General features: G+C 39.3%; 2 protein-coding genes across 5 annotated transcripts in view; both read right to left on the bottom strand.

Moving 5' to 3' along the window:
- Positions 1-1,658, bottom strand: part of LOC309693478 (retinal-specific phospholipid-transporting ATPase ABCA4-like) — a 44,609-nt gene extending 42,951 nt beyond the window's left edge. For both annotated transcript variants that reach the window (XM_082512723.1, XM_082512724.1), the window contains exons 1-2: positions 1,521-1,658; positions 145-257 (exon numbers count right to left, since the gene is read on the bottom strand). In XM_082512723.1, the coding sequence (XP_082368849.1) occupies positions 145-210 (66 nt within the window). In that variant the 5' untranslated portion in view covers positions 211-257; positions 1,521-1,658. The remainder of the gene's footprint in view (positions 1-144; positions 258-1,520) is intronic.
- Positions 1,659-2,303: 645 nt separating this feature from the next.
- The window catches only part of LOC309693280 (rho GTPase-activating protein 29-like), a 31,432-nt gene continuing 17,967 nt past the window's right edge, over positions 2,304-15,768 (bottom strand). For all 3 annotated transcript variants that reach the window (XM_082512354.1, XM_082512355.1, XM_082512356.1), the window contains 19 exons: positions 15,254-15,353; positions 14,866-14,938; positions 14,554-14,614; positions 13,807-13,956; positions 13,143-13,207; positions 12,924-13,034; positions 12,651-12,731; positions 12,144-12,311; positions 11,872-12,009; positions 9,992-10,179; positions 8,488-8,654; positions 7,850-7,984; positions 7,377-7,475; positions 6,610-6,773; positions 6,294-6,482; positions 5,969-6,106; positions 5,474-5,709; positions 4,620-4,920; positions 2,304-4,271 (listed from right to left, as the gene is read on the bottom strand). In XM_082512354.1, coding sequence (XP_082368480.1) covers positions 3,012-4,271; positions 4,620-4,920; positions 5,474-5,709; positions 5,969-6,106; positions 6,294-6,482; positions 6,610-6,773; positions 7,377-7,475; positions 7,850-7,984; positions 8,488-8,654; positions 9,992-10,179; positions 11,872-12,009; positions 12,144-12,311; positions 12,651-12,731; positions 12,924-13,034; positions 13,143-13,207; positions 13,807-13,956; positions 14,554-14,614; positions 14,866-14,938; positions 15,254-15,353 — 3,824 coding nt within the window. In that variant the 3' untranslated portion in view covers positions 2,304-3,011. The remainder of the gene's footprint in view (positions 4,272-4,619; positions 4,921-5,473; positions 5,710-5,968; positions 6,107-6,293; positions 6,483-6,609; positions 6,774-7,376; positions 7,476-7,849; positions 7,985-8,487; positions 8,655-9,991; positions 10,180-11,871; positions 12,010-12,143; positions 12,312-12,650; positions 12,732-12,923; positions 13,035-13,142; positions 13,208-13,806; positions 13,957-14,553; positions 14,615-14,865; positions 14,939-15,253; positions 15,354-15,768) is intronic.

The raw sequence follows: 15,768 nt of genomic DNA, 5'->3' as shown, positions 1-15,768 counted from the left end.
TGAACATTAATATATATACATATATTATACATATATATATGTATGTATATTAATGTTCAAACCCTATGGTAATTGTTTTGGTTGTGTTTCTGTCGTTCTCATACTATTTATTTATATATATACAATATATATAAAAAGTGTTACCTTCTGTCTCTTTCGAAGAGTCCAGTTTTTCCACAGTAACAGGCTGACTTGAGAGCCAGTCTTCATTGCTCTGCAGCTCAACCCCTGGAAGGGGTCATCAGACTTTAATAAACCTGTAGATAACATAACTCCATTAGTGATGACATTTACTACAGCTATTTCGAAGACACGAGACAAACTAGATCAAATTATTGGAGTTCAGAAAGACCCATATGTGGATCTAGCCCTAAGAGCACGTCTTGTCTTGGGCTGGATTTTGTCTTGTGCTCATTTCATATCAGACTTATATTTGAACTGGTTTATGAGAGGTTTTACTACAACTGCAGATAATTAATTCACAAAACACACAGAACCCTGACAGGCTCCGCAAAACCACTGAACCTCTATTAATTAATGCAAAAGGACAAATTTTACCTGCAGTGGCAATGGGTGATGTTATTAACTACCATATGTGTTAACAGACACGGTTACAGGATGTATTTACATGACTTTGTGCGTGTATACAAATAAAGCTTTATACTTGCAATTTGAACCTACTCTCATGCAGATGTATTCCAAAGGCAAATTAATTTTCAGGGAGATGTTAAGGGGAAAATGCCAGTGACATATACAGGATATGTGCAGATGGTGCTTCAGAAAATCTCGGACATGAAGAGTAATTTGCTCAGTGCAACGTGTCCAACAGATTACCTCAGAGCACATGAACACCTGTCTGGAAAACAGGGGATGCTGTAAGACTAAAACAGGAGAGTAAAAGCTATCATTATGTATGTGACATCTCTGGATGTAATTTTGGGGGTTTTTGTGCTTTCTGCTCTCATCTTTGGGAAAAAAAGCTGAAAAAAAGAAGAAAAAAAACCCTGGCATAAATCACTTTAAAAGGCACTGGTCTGCCATGTTCCACCAGAACAGCTTTAATGTACCTAGGCACCTTTCTATGTCTCTATTGGTCAGAGTGAACACCATTGCAATTATTGCATTGATAGTCCCTCATTTGCTGTGGTGATGGTGGAGAAAACACCCTAACACACCGCTCCAATATCTCCCACAGGTGTACGAACTGGCTAAGCTTCCCTCAAGTATAACCAGTGGCCATGACACCCTTCACTGAGTCTGAAGTCTTATTTTGTTTGTTGTTAAATTTGTCATTTACCTTTATGCAAGTTAGAAAAATAGTCATTTTGGAATATGGGGGCAGTTCTGATACAGTTTGGGTCCACTCATCCCTTTAAAGAAAGGTCACAGCAAATCAATACCAAGATGTTCTGAGTGAATCTAAAAGCCAAACAGTAATTAGCAGCCATATCTCTTTGTTACACGATCTTCCAAACAACTTAGTCAACAACAAGCTTAAACAAGTAAATATAGATCCTTACCTGTTATGGAATGATAGAAAAGTAGAACGACATCTAGAGAAACAGGTTCACCGACAAGCTGAAGTATTGGGAAAAAATTAAGCAAGGTAAGAGATCCGTGTGTCTTCTAGCTGCCCACTCCCTCTCCTCTGCCTGCAGGTCAGCAGCACTCCTAATCTGATTGCTCTAATCTCCCAGCTCAACATGGGCAAGCAGAAAAAACACAACCGTCATCCATTTTGAGGCAGAATTAAGGGGATACCTACGGAAGAGGAAAGGAGGAATCCAGGTGGAGAGATGTTTCATCCTATACTGGAGATGTGTTTCATCACGGCGGCAACCAGTGTGCTTTTAGAAAGATAAAGGAGCAAGATTTACCTGCACAGTCACTGCACATCACTCTGGAAGAAAGCCTTTCAGCTAAGCACCTCCATAATAAATCAGTTTGGACCGAGTGACACAGGAGCTGATCAGACTCAGAGACAAGGGGGTTTGTTTCAGTTCTGAAATGACTCATTGTTTTGAGCAGCTCGACAAGGTGGAGTAGGTGACATGGGAAATTAGGTGAAGGGAATCTGAAATCTTGACGGTATCACATTAAAGCTACTGTGTAGAGATAAAAAAGAAGAAAAAAGTGAGTACCCTTATAAGTAAGAGGGAAAACTGAAACAGACACACACCAAATAAATATAGCATAAAGCAATGAATTTAAAACAACCTTTCAAATATAACCTTGATTCTCCAGGGCGCTGAACAGAAATCTACAAACAAAACAACAACAACAAAACTCAATCTCAAACAGAGTCATTTCAAATGTTTAATTTGCAGCAGGAACTGTTGCGTGTCATTCGTCTTCCGTATAGTCACAAAAATGTGAATAAACACAACCTTTGTGACAGACATGGAATATGCATCAATGAATATAAAAATGTACAAAGATACAAATGATTTACATGCTGAGAAAAGATGTACCAATCACAGGCTATGAACACATTAAAAGATGTAAATGTTGACTTCTTTATCAGTAAGAACCCTCATGCTTGAAGTACTTACATCTATACCTAGTGGAATAAGAGTTAAACTAATTTTTTAAAATGAAAGGAACCCCAGAATCTGAACCTGGATTATTAAGTGCAGTGTGTAAAATATATTTCTGTATAAATCAAATATTCAAGAAGAAATGTGATAGGCTTAAAGTTCGTTTCAGACAGAAATTGATTTGTTGCCAGTTTTCTTTGTCATACATTTAATCTATTTATTTATTTAAAAATGTGGCAATAAACGATTGTGTTGGCATCGACATTTTGAGCGCTTAAACCAGCTGCTGTTGACTTAGACATATGAAAGAATATATTAGCACTTTTATAACACTTTTATGGTTTATTTTCACAGGTCGACATTTCCTTCCATGCTCAGCTTGATGATAAAAATCTTTTCCCCAGCATTCACTGTGATAAAGTAATATTTACAGATATCATATGAGTTTTTTGTTTGTTTCTCCTTTTTTTGGTGTCAGACAAAATGAGCCTCTCTGTGTTCGAGCTCCTGCAGCCGCCGGGGTCGCAGTCTTTGGTAAACAGGTTTATTCTCACTAGGGCTAAGGTCGTCAGGGCTGCTAGGGGGAGGAGACTGAGGGGGTGACATGGGAGCAGAGGTTGAGACCCCAGAGTCTATGGCACTGTCAGTGGAGTCCTGAGTCTGGAGTGGCGTCTGTGTGGGGCTTTTAAGGACAGGGGACGGACACGCTGCTTCAACAGGGCTGTTGGGGAAAGACGATGAGGTGGTGGTGGTGGTAGTAGCAGGTGATGTGGTAATGATGGTGATGTTGGTGGTGGGTGACAAAGTAATGGTAGTGGAGATGATGGTGGGGGTGGATGATAAGCTGGTGGTGGTGGCGGTAGTTAAAGTAGTATTCCAGTTTGGGAGTGTTGTAGCACGGCCGTTGTTGGAAACAGGGGGCTTGTAGAAAGTTCCAGAAGGAGGGTGCAGAGTCCTCGGTGCCCTGAGTGTTAGTGGAAGGTTTGGTGAGCTGCTAGACTCGCGGAGTGAACTCTGAGTGTCATTTTCCCTTTTGGAGGTCCAAACAGACTTGAGTGACGATGTGTAAAGGTTACTGGAGAATACGGTGCTAACGCTACTCGTCGTTGGAACCACAGACGCAGTTGTTGGGGTTGCAACATTGCTAACAGGTATCGTTGCCTTTACAGGCTGCACTCCAGAACTGGCAGATGGTAGGTTGGCCATTATCATAGCAGTCCTGGGTGTAACATCATAGTGCTTGTACTTCTTGTCCCACGTCCTCCTCTGAGTGTCAATAAAAGGAGTAATGTAGTAGGTACTAACCCTGGATGAGCCACTTTGCCGAGCCCTCTCTGGCTCTGGCATCTCCTGTATAGTTTCAGCAATGGTCTCCCGCTTAACAGAGCCTGAATCAACAACATCGCTGGTGTTTCGATTATTCCTCTCGCCGATTTGAGCTGGTGCGGGCAGGCGTTCCAGTGGCATGCTGACTGGTCGAGACGCTTGTCTGGCGCGCTGGTGGCGCAGCTGTACCTTTGGTGCCATGGTGGTGACAGAGGAGACGATGGTGCTGGGACGACCAAACACTAAGGTTGATCTCTGAACATCTCCTCCACTAGAAGCCTGGACCCCGTTGACTCTGTCCAATGTCGAGACCCCTATTCTGTGTTTTCCTGGTCGGACCTCCTGCACCTCACCCATGATGTGAGATGATGGGATGACAGATGAGTATCTTTTGTAGATTTTGGTGCTCTGAAACGATATAAACAGATTACAATAAACTAAACTGTATCTACATGTAACAAAAACACCTGAAACCTAGAGGAGGGAGAATTTTTTGTTTACTGTTTTGTATAGATGAGTTGTTTTTTTTTTAATTGTGCCATAGAGTAATTTCTATTAAAAAAAATAAAAAAATACTGAATCTTTTTGATTACATTAATATACTGTATTAAAGTTGATTTTATTAACACTGAACTGTTGGGAAAGATCATTTTAAAGGCACATATGGCCTCTTTTCACTTGACTGGTTACACCCTAATCACAGCATAAACAAAATGACTCAAATTTGGTTTTATGATTGCCTTAATCCCTCCTCACCTCTTTGATGTCAGTCAGGGAGGTTGAGTGTCTGCTAAGCTGTCGAATCTTCTCCTGCGGGGTAAGTCTGGGGGAGGCCTGGCCAGCGCTGCTTGTGTCAGAACTAGGTAGGAAAGATGCATCAAAGACTGTCTGAAAGTGTTTCACCAGCTGCTCCACCATCAGTGCCTGGTAGGGGTAATCCACCAGGGAGGACAGAGACACCTCTGCATCTGTATGCTGTGGCTTCACCAGTGTGGGGCCAAAGATGATGCCAAGGTTGCTCGCAGTCATCTTGTTCTCTTCGGCCTGTTCTGAGACTCTGTGGGAGTCAAAGAGTGATAACAGTTTTCATTTGAAAAAGACATCTTTCTAGGTATGGTTCAAGTATTGCTGTATCTGTTTAATGAAACACAACAAAATGAAACATAAAGCGACATTCTGTAGAGCAGCATCGGTCCCTTTATTGATCTGGATAACAAGATGTGATAATAGTTTTCAGCGAATCACCTTTGACACTGAGAATCTGAAACAACTACCAAAACCTCAACAATCATCTACATGCCAATTGCATGTTTCTGTCATGCCGTGGTCTAAAAGTCCTGCAAATCAAGTAAGAACATCAACTAAGTTAAATTAAAGTATATATATATTCTATTTAGAGTTTTATTAATGGTGGTGTAAATTTAAAGTTGCGTGTAATGAGATCGACAGAGAACTAATTTTGTGTTAGTAAGCCTGCTACTTCTGCTATGCTACAGAGAAGTCTCTGCTTCCCTTTCTGTTATGAGGAACTACACATATTATTCTAATTATGAGGAACAGACTGAATTTACACTCTGAAATAACTCGGGGTTTTGGTTTTCAGCCTTTACCTGTGTAGATGTGCGATCAGGTAGCGCAGAGTCCTGTAGTTGGCTGGGGGCAGCTGGCGGAAGAGATCTCTGATCTTAAAAATGACTCTGTTCAGCTGCATACTCGGCCCAGTCTTCTCTCTTGGCTGGTTGTTTTGAGCTTTATTATCAGCCTCTTCCACTATCACCCTCTGGCACTCTTTTGCCAAACCGATGACATCATTGTAGAATCGATAATGGATCAGTGGCTCTGGTAACTGAGTAAAACAACCAAAGTGTTTTGAGTTTCTTGTAGTGGAAAATATCAATATGCTATTAAAGTCATTTTACATGTACCCAAAAAACTAAATCCAAATGAAAGAAGCACAATAAAGTAAGGGTAAAATCTAAATGATCGACTTAACATTAACTTAACAATACTTCAGATCATAACAGCCTTTAAACATAAACAACCTTTAACTTAAGTGGCATGCTAATTCTCAATAACCTCCCAACAAGTAAGAATTTCAGGCCCACCTGTCTAAGATAGAGCTTGAGAACATTGCTGATGTCGTGAGGGGAGAGATCAGACAGCTCAACCAAGTCCTTCCCATTTTCAAACGCCTGACAGAGCTTCTCAACGCGTGATTTGGCACCATTCACACGATAAATGCCCTGTGAGATGTACACAGACCAATGCATTTTTTAATGTAACTCATAATCACAGAAAATACTTGATACATAAGTCAATGGTATTGTATTTAAGGTCACACATGAACTTTTATAGCTTTAAAACTGCAACACAATAAGAGATGAGGTAGTAAAAGTAACCATCCCTGCATCACAGGGAAAAAAGACTTACCTTGATGTTGAGGGCTCGACTCTCAATCTCAGAAGTGCACTTCTTGATTATAAAGGGGATACCATCTGGACTGTTTTTTGCTGCTTGGGCAAAATCAATACCAAACAGTTGTAGCCTGCCTTGTAGCTTTTTATGACCACACTGGATGGCGAGTGTCTCCAAACACTTCTTATGGCAGGCCAAGGAGCACTGTAAAAGACAAATGAAGCGACAGTATAATTAACTTGTGTCTTCCCTGCAGAATTGCAAAATACACTGATCCTTTATAAACACCTAATACACAAGACAATTATCACGATGAGCATATTTACTGTACCTCTTCACATTCAGCTCCATGGAAAACGACCAGACTATCACATTCTCTGCATTTAGACGGGGCTCGAAGTTTTCTTAGCTTATGGGTTTGAGCAGCTTTGGACATCTGAGCATTTCGGAAAGGACCAGGAGAACTGGAGGTCTCTGTCACCATCTCTGCCAGACCTAAAAAACAGAACCGCTGATGAGGAAAGGAACTAACTTGACAAGTGACATCATTCAGAGTTATTATTAGAAGGGAAGCTGGCATTTACTTCAAAGCAAAAAAAAACAAAAACCTAAATTGTAAGAGAATTACACTATCTTCTAGTTAGCATAATTATTTTAAAATCTGCTATTATGGTGGCTTTTTATAGTTAAATGGGCTTTCTAACCATGCACACTGAAAAATAGGTCAAATAGCTCATTGGCTGTTTAATTTCACAGTAAGAACACAATGACTGGATGAGGTCAACACAGATACAGGAAGTGTTAGCTGAAACTATCAGCCAAAACTAACACGACCTCTATCTGTGCAGTGCCACTGAGTATAAAAACATTTGATCTAAGCAAAAACCACCACAGATTTGGACTAGCAGAACACCGCCATGTGTAATACATGATAAAGAATTGTGCAATGGTCGCTAACTATTTCTCCATCCCTTTCTAGACTTCCTTGTCACAAAAAGGTATACAATGATTACCTTTCTATCCTCCTGAGCAGAAGGGTACACAGAGAGCATACAGTGACAGGAACAAAACACACCCACAATTACAAACATATCTCACCATTGTCTGAGGGGGATGGTGCCTCTCTGTCATCCAGATCGTCAGCAGAAGACATGGTCCCAGTGGAAGGAGTTCTGGGCAAACGGCGCTTAAAGTCGCCTGAACAAATGTGTACCAAAATGCTCAGTTACTATATGAAAATGTAGTTTTACCACACAAGAGCAAAATCAGGGACACTAGATAAAAACATAAGCTATACCATGCACGAGTAGATTTACTGCTGAATATTTCACAAGATAAAGTGAACAGATCACAGTAAAAGCCATATCTGTTCATCTTCTCAGATCACTTAGACTGTGTCCAATATGATAAAAGTTTTATTTTACTGTCTCGTATATTCATATTTTTTTAACCAGATCCTCAAATACTCATTTCCCTGCCTAATGTGATCATTTTCAGTTACTACTGGTCAAACACTCACAAGACCTTTATAATGAATTTATGAGACGTTTTAAAATTTAAAGTCCTCTTACCTGGACTGGCAGTGGGGGAGTCCATGGACCTTGACTCACTGCTGCCTCCAGCACTTTCTGAGTCACTGCACATCCCACCCTGGCTCCCCTGACTACTTGAGCCCCATGCTCTCAGTGGGGTCTGGTTTCTTAGAGCTGCAAAAGCACACACAGACCCACAGTCACACACAAACAGAATAACAACAGAAAATAAAGCTACATGGCAACCGCTCGTGAAGCGACATTTGTAGTGTCAGTTTTAGTTATTTTCAGAAACAAGCAGTTTACACAGATATTCCAGACTTATGGTGATTAAGCAACACACAACCCAAACTGTTTTGACTCTAGTCAAGAGAACATTTCCATGACTCAGAACACAGGGTAAGTCCCTGAGAGGTTCATATAAAGACATTCAACCTCCAGCAACAGTGCCAATCATTCTTAGCTTGTTTCTAAAATTGTGCAGTTTCTAAAATAGTACATAGCTATGTTGGATAAAGGTTTATTTTAAGACTCCCCTTTATAGCACTAATGTGACACCAAGGGGGAATTTCTGTGAATTTTCTTGTACAGACACAGACAACAACCATTCTTTTTGACCATTATACTTTCAAAGTGCATCAGCAAGTTAAATAAACTTAACATGTGTTTGAATGTACCTTGTATGTCTGTGCTGCTGCTGGACCTGTGCTCACTGATCTTTGCAGGCCGATGTATGGTACTGTCCGTTTCCTCTCCGCTCAACACGTCACAAGAGGTGGTGGATGCCTGTGACAGGTTGCCGTGGGAGGAATGATAGCTGCCCACTGACCTTTTGCTGCCAAATCTGAGAAATAAAGTTGGTATTTAAGGCTTTCAATTAGAACTTTGATTATGACTAATTGTTTTGTTTTGTCTTTAAACCCTATTGCCCTATTCAGCATTATTACATTTCAGTGTGTATCTGTCGCATTTGGACAGGATTGCTGACTCAACCCTTACTTCACCTGGCGCATAGGTTTTTTGCTTTTCTGGCTCAGAATAGAATTCCTTTGATATGTTTTTAATGCATTTAAATACAAGATTTAAGCACACTTTTATCATGCGTATACAGTCTCAGCAATATTTAGTTAGTCCAACAACTGAAAAGAATTAAGAGATCTGGCAGGGCTTTTGTAATTGCACAGCTATAAATACATGTTGATAAAAGTCATACAATTTTTGTGTGTGTGTGCGTTATGTGTAATTATCAAGGCTTTTTTTCAGAAGTAACTTGTGCTCTGGTAAAAACTGAAAGACAACATTAAGGAACAGAAACTGAAATTAGGCCCAGGAGCAGACGGCTACGACACATAATGTCACGTTAAAAATGCCTTTAGAGAAATGGAAGCACAAACGTAGCTAAGTACTAAGTTCACATTCCAGACAGACAGCTATTTTAGTCTGTAGCAACATCTGTAATTTACTAATAATAAGTAATGTACCAGCATCATTAATTGTTCTATTAACTTAGTGTGCATTATTTTCTTTGTAATAATGAGCATTTATCTTATTCAGACAAACTATATAGAGTGTTGGGACTCCTCCAAACCAGAGCCATACTCTCACGCTCGCAATCTTCCCTCCTGCATTCAGCCCGAGCCACAGATATTTCCTGAGGAAGGGCAAGAAATTCAACGCGCATTCTGTCTCTCCTAGTTTCTTTCTCTCGCTCCAACTCTGACTCACTGTTAACCTTTGCTGAAAGAAGAACTGAGAAACTTCCAAAGGGGTGTGAGCGACAGCAAAAGGTACTTTCAAAATCAGCCGTCCAAAAATGAAGCTTCAGCTACAATGACCAAAAAATGCAACACAACTAATACTTGTGAGTCTACTTACAGACAGTCTGTGTCAACTCAATTAAATCCAATGATCACATATTATGGCAACATGTACAACATTCTGCTGAATTATGGCAAATTTTAAACTGCAATAAAGTATCACAAAAAAGTATAACAAGCAGGTCCTTCTTAAAAGTACTTGTACAAAGCTAGGAAGCTTTGATTTTAAAAACATTAGTTTCATGTTATGCATAATCATTTCAAAGCCATTTTTATTATAAGCTTCCCTCTTAGCGAACCAATAAATCATTAAAAATTTTAAAAAAATTCTAGGATATGAGTTTGCATTCATAGTCCTTCATACCTTGTATTTTCAGAGGAGATGGAGTCGGAGTGAAGATGCTCTTTAGGGAGATTTTTGGACAGGTTACGCACAAACTCTGCATAGCATTCGCCTGGCTCATACAACTTGGCATTCTCACACAGGGCCTGGTAGTGTGCAGGAAGTGACACGGTCTGTGTCTGCTGCATTTGAAACCAGTTCACTGTCACCTGAAACCAAAAAAAACAAAAAGAAATTTAAACTGGATGAGTCAGCAAATGACACATAAAGAAAGAGAGCCAAAACAACTGTAAACAGTTTAAAAAAAAAGCTATCCAAATCTACATGGCACTATGTGAAAAAGTAATTTTGCCTTGTTAAATCATAAATGAATTGTGATTAACCAGAATTTTTGCAAAGCTGAGTTTTTAAAAGCCACACACAGAGCTGATTACTGCCAGACTGCGAAATCCATAAATCACTTATTTAGAACCTGTGTGACAAAAAGAGATCACGCCACAATCTAAAGAAACTTAAATAAGAGATGGTAAACCAAGTCACTGGCATCTATCAGTCTATATCAAATACACAGCCATTTCTAATCATTTGAGACTCAGGTGAACCATAATCCATTATCCACAAACAGAGAAAACTTGGAACTGTGGTGAACTTTCCCAGTGAGTGGCTGGTCAACCATATTACTCGAAGAGTAATCAACAACCCATCCATGAGAGTTTCGATTCTGACCAAAAAGAACATAGAGGCTCGTCTCACATTTGTCCAAAAGCATCTTGATGGTAATCAAGACTTTTGGGAAAATATTAAGTTGAAACAACAACATAAACCAATAGTCAAACATAGTGCTAGTATGGTGGTCTGGGGCTACTTTGCTGCTTCAGGACCTGGACATATTTCCATAACTGATAGAACCTTGAACTGTCTACCAGAAAATCCTGAAGGAGAACGTCCAGCCATCAGTTTGTGTGCTCCAAAACACTGCATCAGGTCCACCTCTGAATGGCTCAAAAAAGCCAAAGTGAAGGATTTGGAGTGGCCTAGCCAAAGACTTAAATTTGATTGAGATGCTTCGGCATGATATTAAACAAGCCATTCATACTCCAAAACCTTCCAATATGTTTGAATTAAAAAAATTCTGCAACAATGAGTGAGCCAAAATTCCTCCAAGACGATGTGAAAGATTCATTGCCAGTTGTCGCAAATGCTATTAGGTTTAGGGAGCAATTAGTTCTTCAAATAGGGCCAAGTAAGTTTGGATAGCAATTTTCTATTAATAAAATTTTTTTTAAAAACTGCATTTTTTATTTAATGAGATGATCTTTGGGTCTAATACTAAAATCTGTTTGATGATCTGAAACATTTAACTGTGACAATTATGCAAACAGACAAATCAGGAAGGGGTCAAATACTTTTTCATGGCACTGTAATGATTACGATCATACTTGGACTCATAGTCCAAATAAGAAAACAGCCAAACACTGACTAAACATATATAGAGCAAGCTTTTACTATTTGAGATCTTTCTGAAATTTGAATTGATTACCCAGTACTGTGGTCACAGTCCATATTTCAACCCTCCTCTAAAATGTATATAAAATAATCTTTTAATTCATAATTCTTTTTAACCCCAAACTAAAGAAGGGCAGTATATAATACAGATATCAGTTATATAGTATTCAAGCTACTTCTATTTTCAGTTATTATGGAGAAACATTGTGAAATGAAATCACACAGAAAGAAACAGAACTCCAGCTTTTGTGAAGGTTTGTCAGTTAAACTGAAAGTGATAACATATTTAAGTTTTACAGTTTCATTTTGTGGTCTACATATAAGATATACGCTTTTTTTAAAACAGTGATTGTACAGTCTGAATTACTCTTTCAGAAATATAAACTGCTTCTCACAGCTTTTAGTGTGAGGTCACACTGGAAGATCATTTCTCGGATCTGAGTCAGGATAGTGCTCTTCGCATTAGCCAGATCCATTTTCCTGCTCCCTGCGTCAGCTATGCAGTTCTCGTACTGGCCCTGGGCCTCCTCCGCCTACCCAAAACAATGGACAGAGAATAGCATAAGGACAGAGAAAAAATGCGCACAGAAAAATTACTGTCCATACCAAATAATGCCACAAAATATTGACACCAGTTACTTTTTCTGTTTTCATTTCTCCCGCCCACCTTTTGTAAAGCCTCTTCTTCTAGCTTTCTCTTCTTCTCCAGCTGTTTGTTCCCAGCATTAGACTGATCCTCCTGAGAGCGACTTGCTGCTGACTGGGCTTTTTGGTATTCCTCCCTCCTCTGGGTCTTCAGTACCCGTGCCTTTCGCAAGGTTGCATCTGCCTCTTGCTGCCAAAGCCACACAGATCAGCCACAAAGACCATGTGATTAAAATGTGGCATATGTGTTCAAAAGTTATCATAAATTTAATCAGATACGTTTGGCGGATGATCAGCTTTGCATTTGAAAAGGCACACCGAAGTTCGTTTGTTGCCATTGTCTAGAAAATTTGACATTTTTCTATAATAGAAACACCACCTCAGTCACTGATGACTAATCTCCTGGCAGGTTGATAACATTGCAACATGCTCTGTGGAAAGCTCACCAGTCTGTAACACTACAGTGGAGCTCTTCTACTTAGCTACGAGTAATTATCAAACAACATCTACACAGTGATTCTGTAAATACCATTTTCTTCTGCTCCCTCTGCCACTGCTCCTTGATTTCTTTCCTCAGCTTATCCAGTTCATTTTTGCGAGCCACAAGAGGCTGAGAAGAAATGAAAGTCAACAATTACACTTCAGTATTACTTGTTAATAAAAACGAGGCAAAGAACACACAATTTATAAACTAATGTACTTTTACAGATTATTTTATGCAATGAAATAACCCAACAGATGTTCTTTGTTAGGGACAAGATAAAGTGGTGAAGGGCCATAATTTACTTCTCGTTACTCTTACCTGCATGAATTTATTGGTCTGAAGAGTCATGGAGGTTTGAATAAGCAGCTGGTTGTACTCCATGTCTTTCTTGAATGCAGAAACGTAGAGGTCACTGAATGGCATGTAGTCCTTCAACAAACAAAAAATATGTATACATGAGTCTTTGGGGTTACTGTATAAGACCTAACAACCAGCCAATATAATCAATATTGCTTTAAAGCGTGGCTACTGAGTTACCTTTTGATTGGCCAGTGTTTTTGCAGACTCAGCCATTTTGACGTAGCTTTTAGCATTCTCAATATCTGAAAAATTGAGAATTAGTTAAGACTGCTTAATAAGAAATGACTCAACAAAAACATATTTACATACAGTTCATAAATAGATAATACTTTATTAAACCTTAAGGAAATTCTGTATGAAGTATTAAAGCCTCTAGAACCCTAGTCAATTTGTAGCCCTCTACTGCCTTACTTTTTGTTAATGTAATTGTCTAATATATAATAAAGAATGGCCTATTGACAATAAGGCGTGGTAGAAATTATTTTTTGAATTACTTAAATGTACAAATAATTTTGAGCAAAACATTAAAATGATTTTAATCATTGAGAAGTCTAAATGGAAAGAGTTTTTCTTCTGAAATCTAGCTTTCCCCTGAGTGTGAGGAAGACAAATAATATTGTAAATATAACAGCAGAAACAGTTTTCCAAAAACTCCTCTAGCTTTGTCCATGGGTCAGTTATATACTTTACTGTTAACTCTATTTATCTGCCTTTTGCAGTGCAGATGGTGTGGACTTATACTGGCAGCATTTTCTTTCTGGAAAAAAAAATCTAATCTAATGTCCTAAGCCCTGTGCAGTAATCCATTGTTTCCAACCTAATAAACTGTCAGTAGTCTCACCCATGGCTAGCCGTTTTTCCATCCAGGCCAGAAGATCTTTGATGTACTTGGAGCAGGTCTTGGCATAGAGTAGGGCGGACTCAACTCCACTGTCATTCTTCAGCAAGGTCAAGTCAACTTCCTCCTCTCGTGGCTGTGGCACTTCTGAGCCTGTAAAGTCAACAGAAGAGAAATCCACATGTTTAGTAGTATGACTAAAATATCTCAATGCTGGATTGATGGAACTCACTTTTACTATCCAGCAGACGTGTGTGTGTGTGGGAGGTAAATGAAGGGAGAAGAAAAACAACGAGGTCAGCGGCATTGTCAGTGTAGGTCGATATGAAAGGACTAGGCATCTTTTAAAATAGTCTAAGAGCAGCGTTTTCTTTTTACAACCTTTTCTAGCTACTCGGAATCTGATTCAACACAAATCCCATGTGTTTCCCATCCCACACAGAACTACTCTTTAACAGGCAAGGAATGTCAGATATGTGGACGGAGAGGGAAAAATGAGGATGTAGTATGAAAAGGGCAGCAGAAATAACAGGGGTGGAAGCAGAGGTTTTAAGGCGGGTCTACCTCAGGCACTCAAGAGTCCAAACACTAAATCACTCTGCTAACACACAAACTGACACTTCAGGCTGCTCTGACAGCAACAATTAAATGCTTGGTAAGGAAGCCATTAATAGCTCTTACATATCAGGGTGATGTTTTATTTTATATTCATTGCGCAGAGATAAATGATGAAACGTGAACAACACTTACCCACAAGCTCCCTTTTCTCTGAAACATATCCCTCGGGATCCACAGAGAGGTTGTCAGAAGACTGTGAAAAAGACATTTCAGATTATAAGGAGGGAACAGCAGACATACAATCAAAGTCAGACATCAGAGGCAGCTGGGATTTCAACAACCCAATTAAATACAGAAAGCAAGTCTTTGAGGCTTTTTTACTTGGGGGCGGGGTAAAATTGCTGCTTTAAGTGCACCCCTTTGAAAACTGTCACCGTCAAAACAAAGCTTTAGAAAAGATATATGGAAACTGTGCAAGCTGGGAAAAGGAAGATAGTGTCTCACCCTGCTTCTGTTTTTCTGGGCGATCCCCAACCCTGGGCTGCTGTCCACATCTCCCATAAGGAAGTCAGAAACTCTAAAGGTATATATAATTGTGTACATATATACATATATGTCAGAATCCAGTTTAAAAGAGAAGCATGTAAACGCCTGTGGTCAAAAATGCAATCTATTCAATAACAAAGCAACTCTGACAGATAGTATTTACACCAAAAACACAGAACAAAGCCCAAACCTGCTATTCAAAACACATGACAGAGACAATTATAGCTTCACAAGACCAATAAGTTGCTGTCTTGAGCTCTAAAGTCAGCCCAACTTTCCTGACAACAACACAAAAAGTAATAAAATCCAGTATTGGTTAAAAAAAGTAAACAAGCATTGTACTCACACATTGCCGAATGTGAATGCCAAAGTGTCAATGGATGTGTGTATCTCGGCAAATATAACTTTTTTATTCTCTGGGTTCACGGTTGTGGAGAAGTTAACAGCTGTGGAGAGTGACATACAGGAACTCTGGTCAAACAAAATGGAATTACAAACCAGCTTTTGTATACATAATCAATCAACAATAGCACTGATACAACTGAATCTGTATGTGGCTAGATGACAAGTTCATAGCCTCCAAAGCAAAAAACAAATGCCAAACAGATCAAATGAGTGACCTGTGAAAAAATTCTAAAATTAGTATTAAAAAAGCAACAATGGCAAGCACATTTGTTCTTGTTTTACCCGTGTAAGCCTCTAAGATCATAGTTAGGCTTTTGCAGGAAGTGTTTACGCCTCTATAAGTTTAAGTGGCTTCAAGTAAGTGCTGACATACTTGAGGATGTATAAAAAGTCAGTAACACAAGGTCAAGAGGTTTAATAGAAATGTTACAAGAACAGCTTAAAAACCGTGTTAAG

Source organism: Aulonocara stuartgranti (genome assembly GCF_965226115.1).
Source record: "Aulonocara stuartgranti genome assembly, chromosome: 18".
In the NCBI taxonomy this organism is placed as follows: domain Eukaryota; kingdom Metazoa; phylum Chordata; class Actinopteri; order Cichliformes; family Cichlidae; genus Aulonocara; species Aulonocara stuartgranti.
This window is presented reverse-complemented; position numbering and strand designations above follow the sequence as displayed.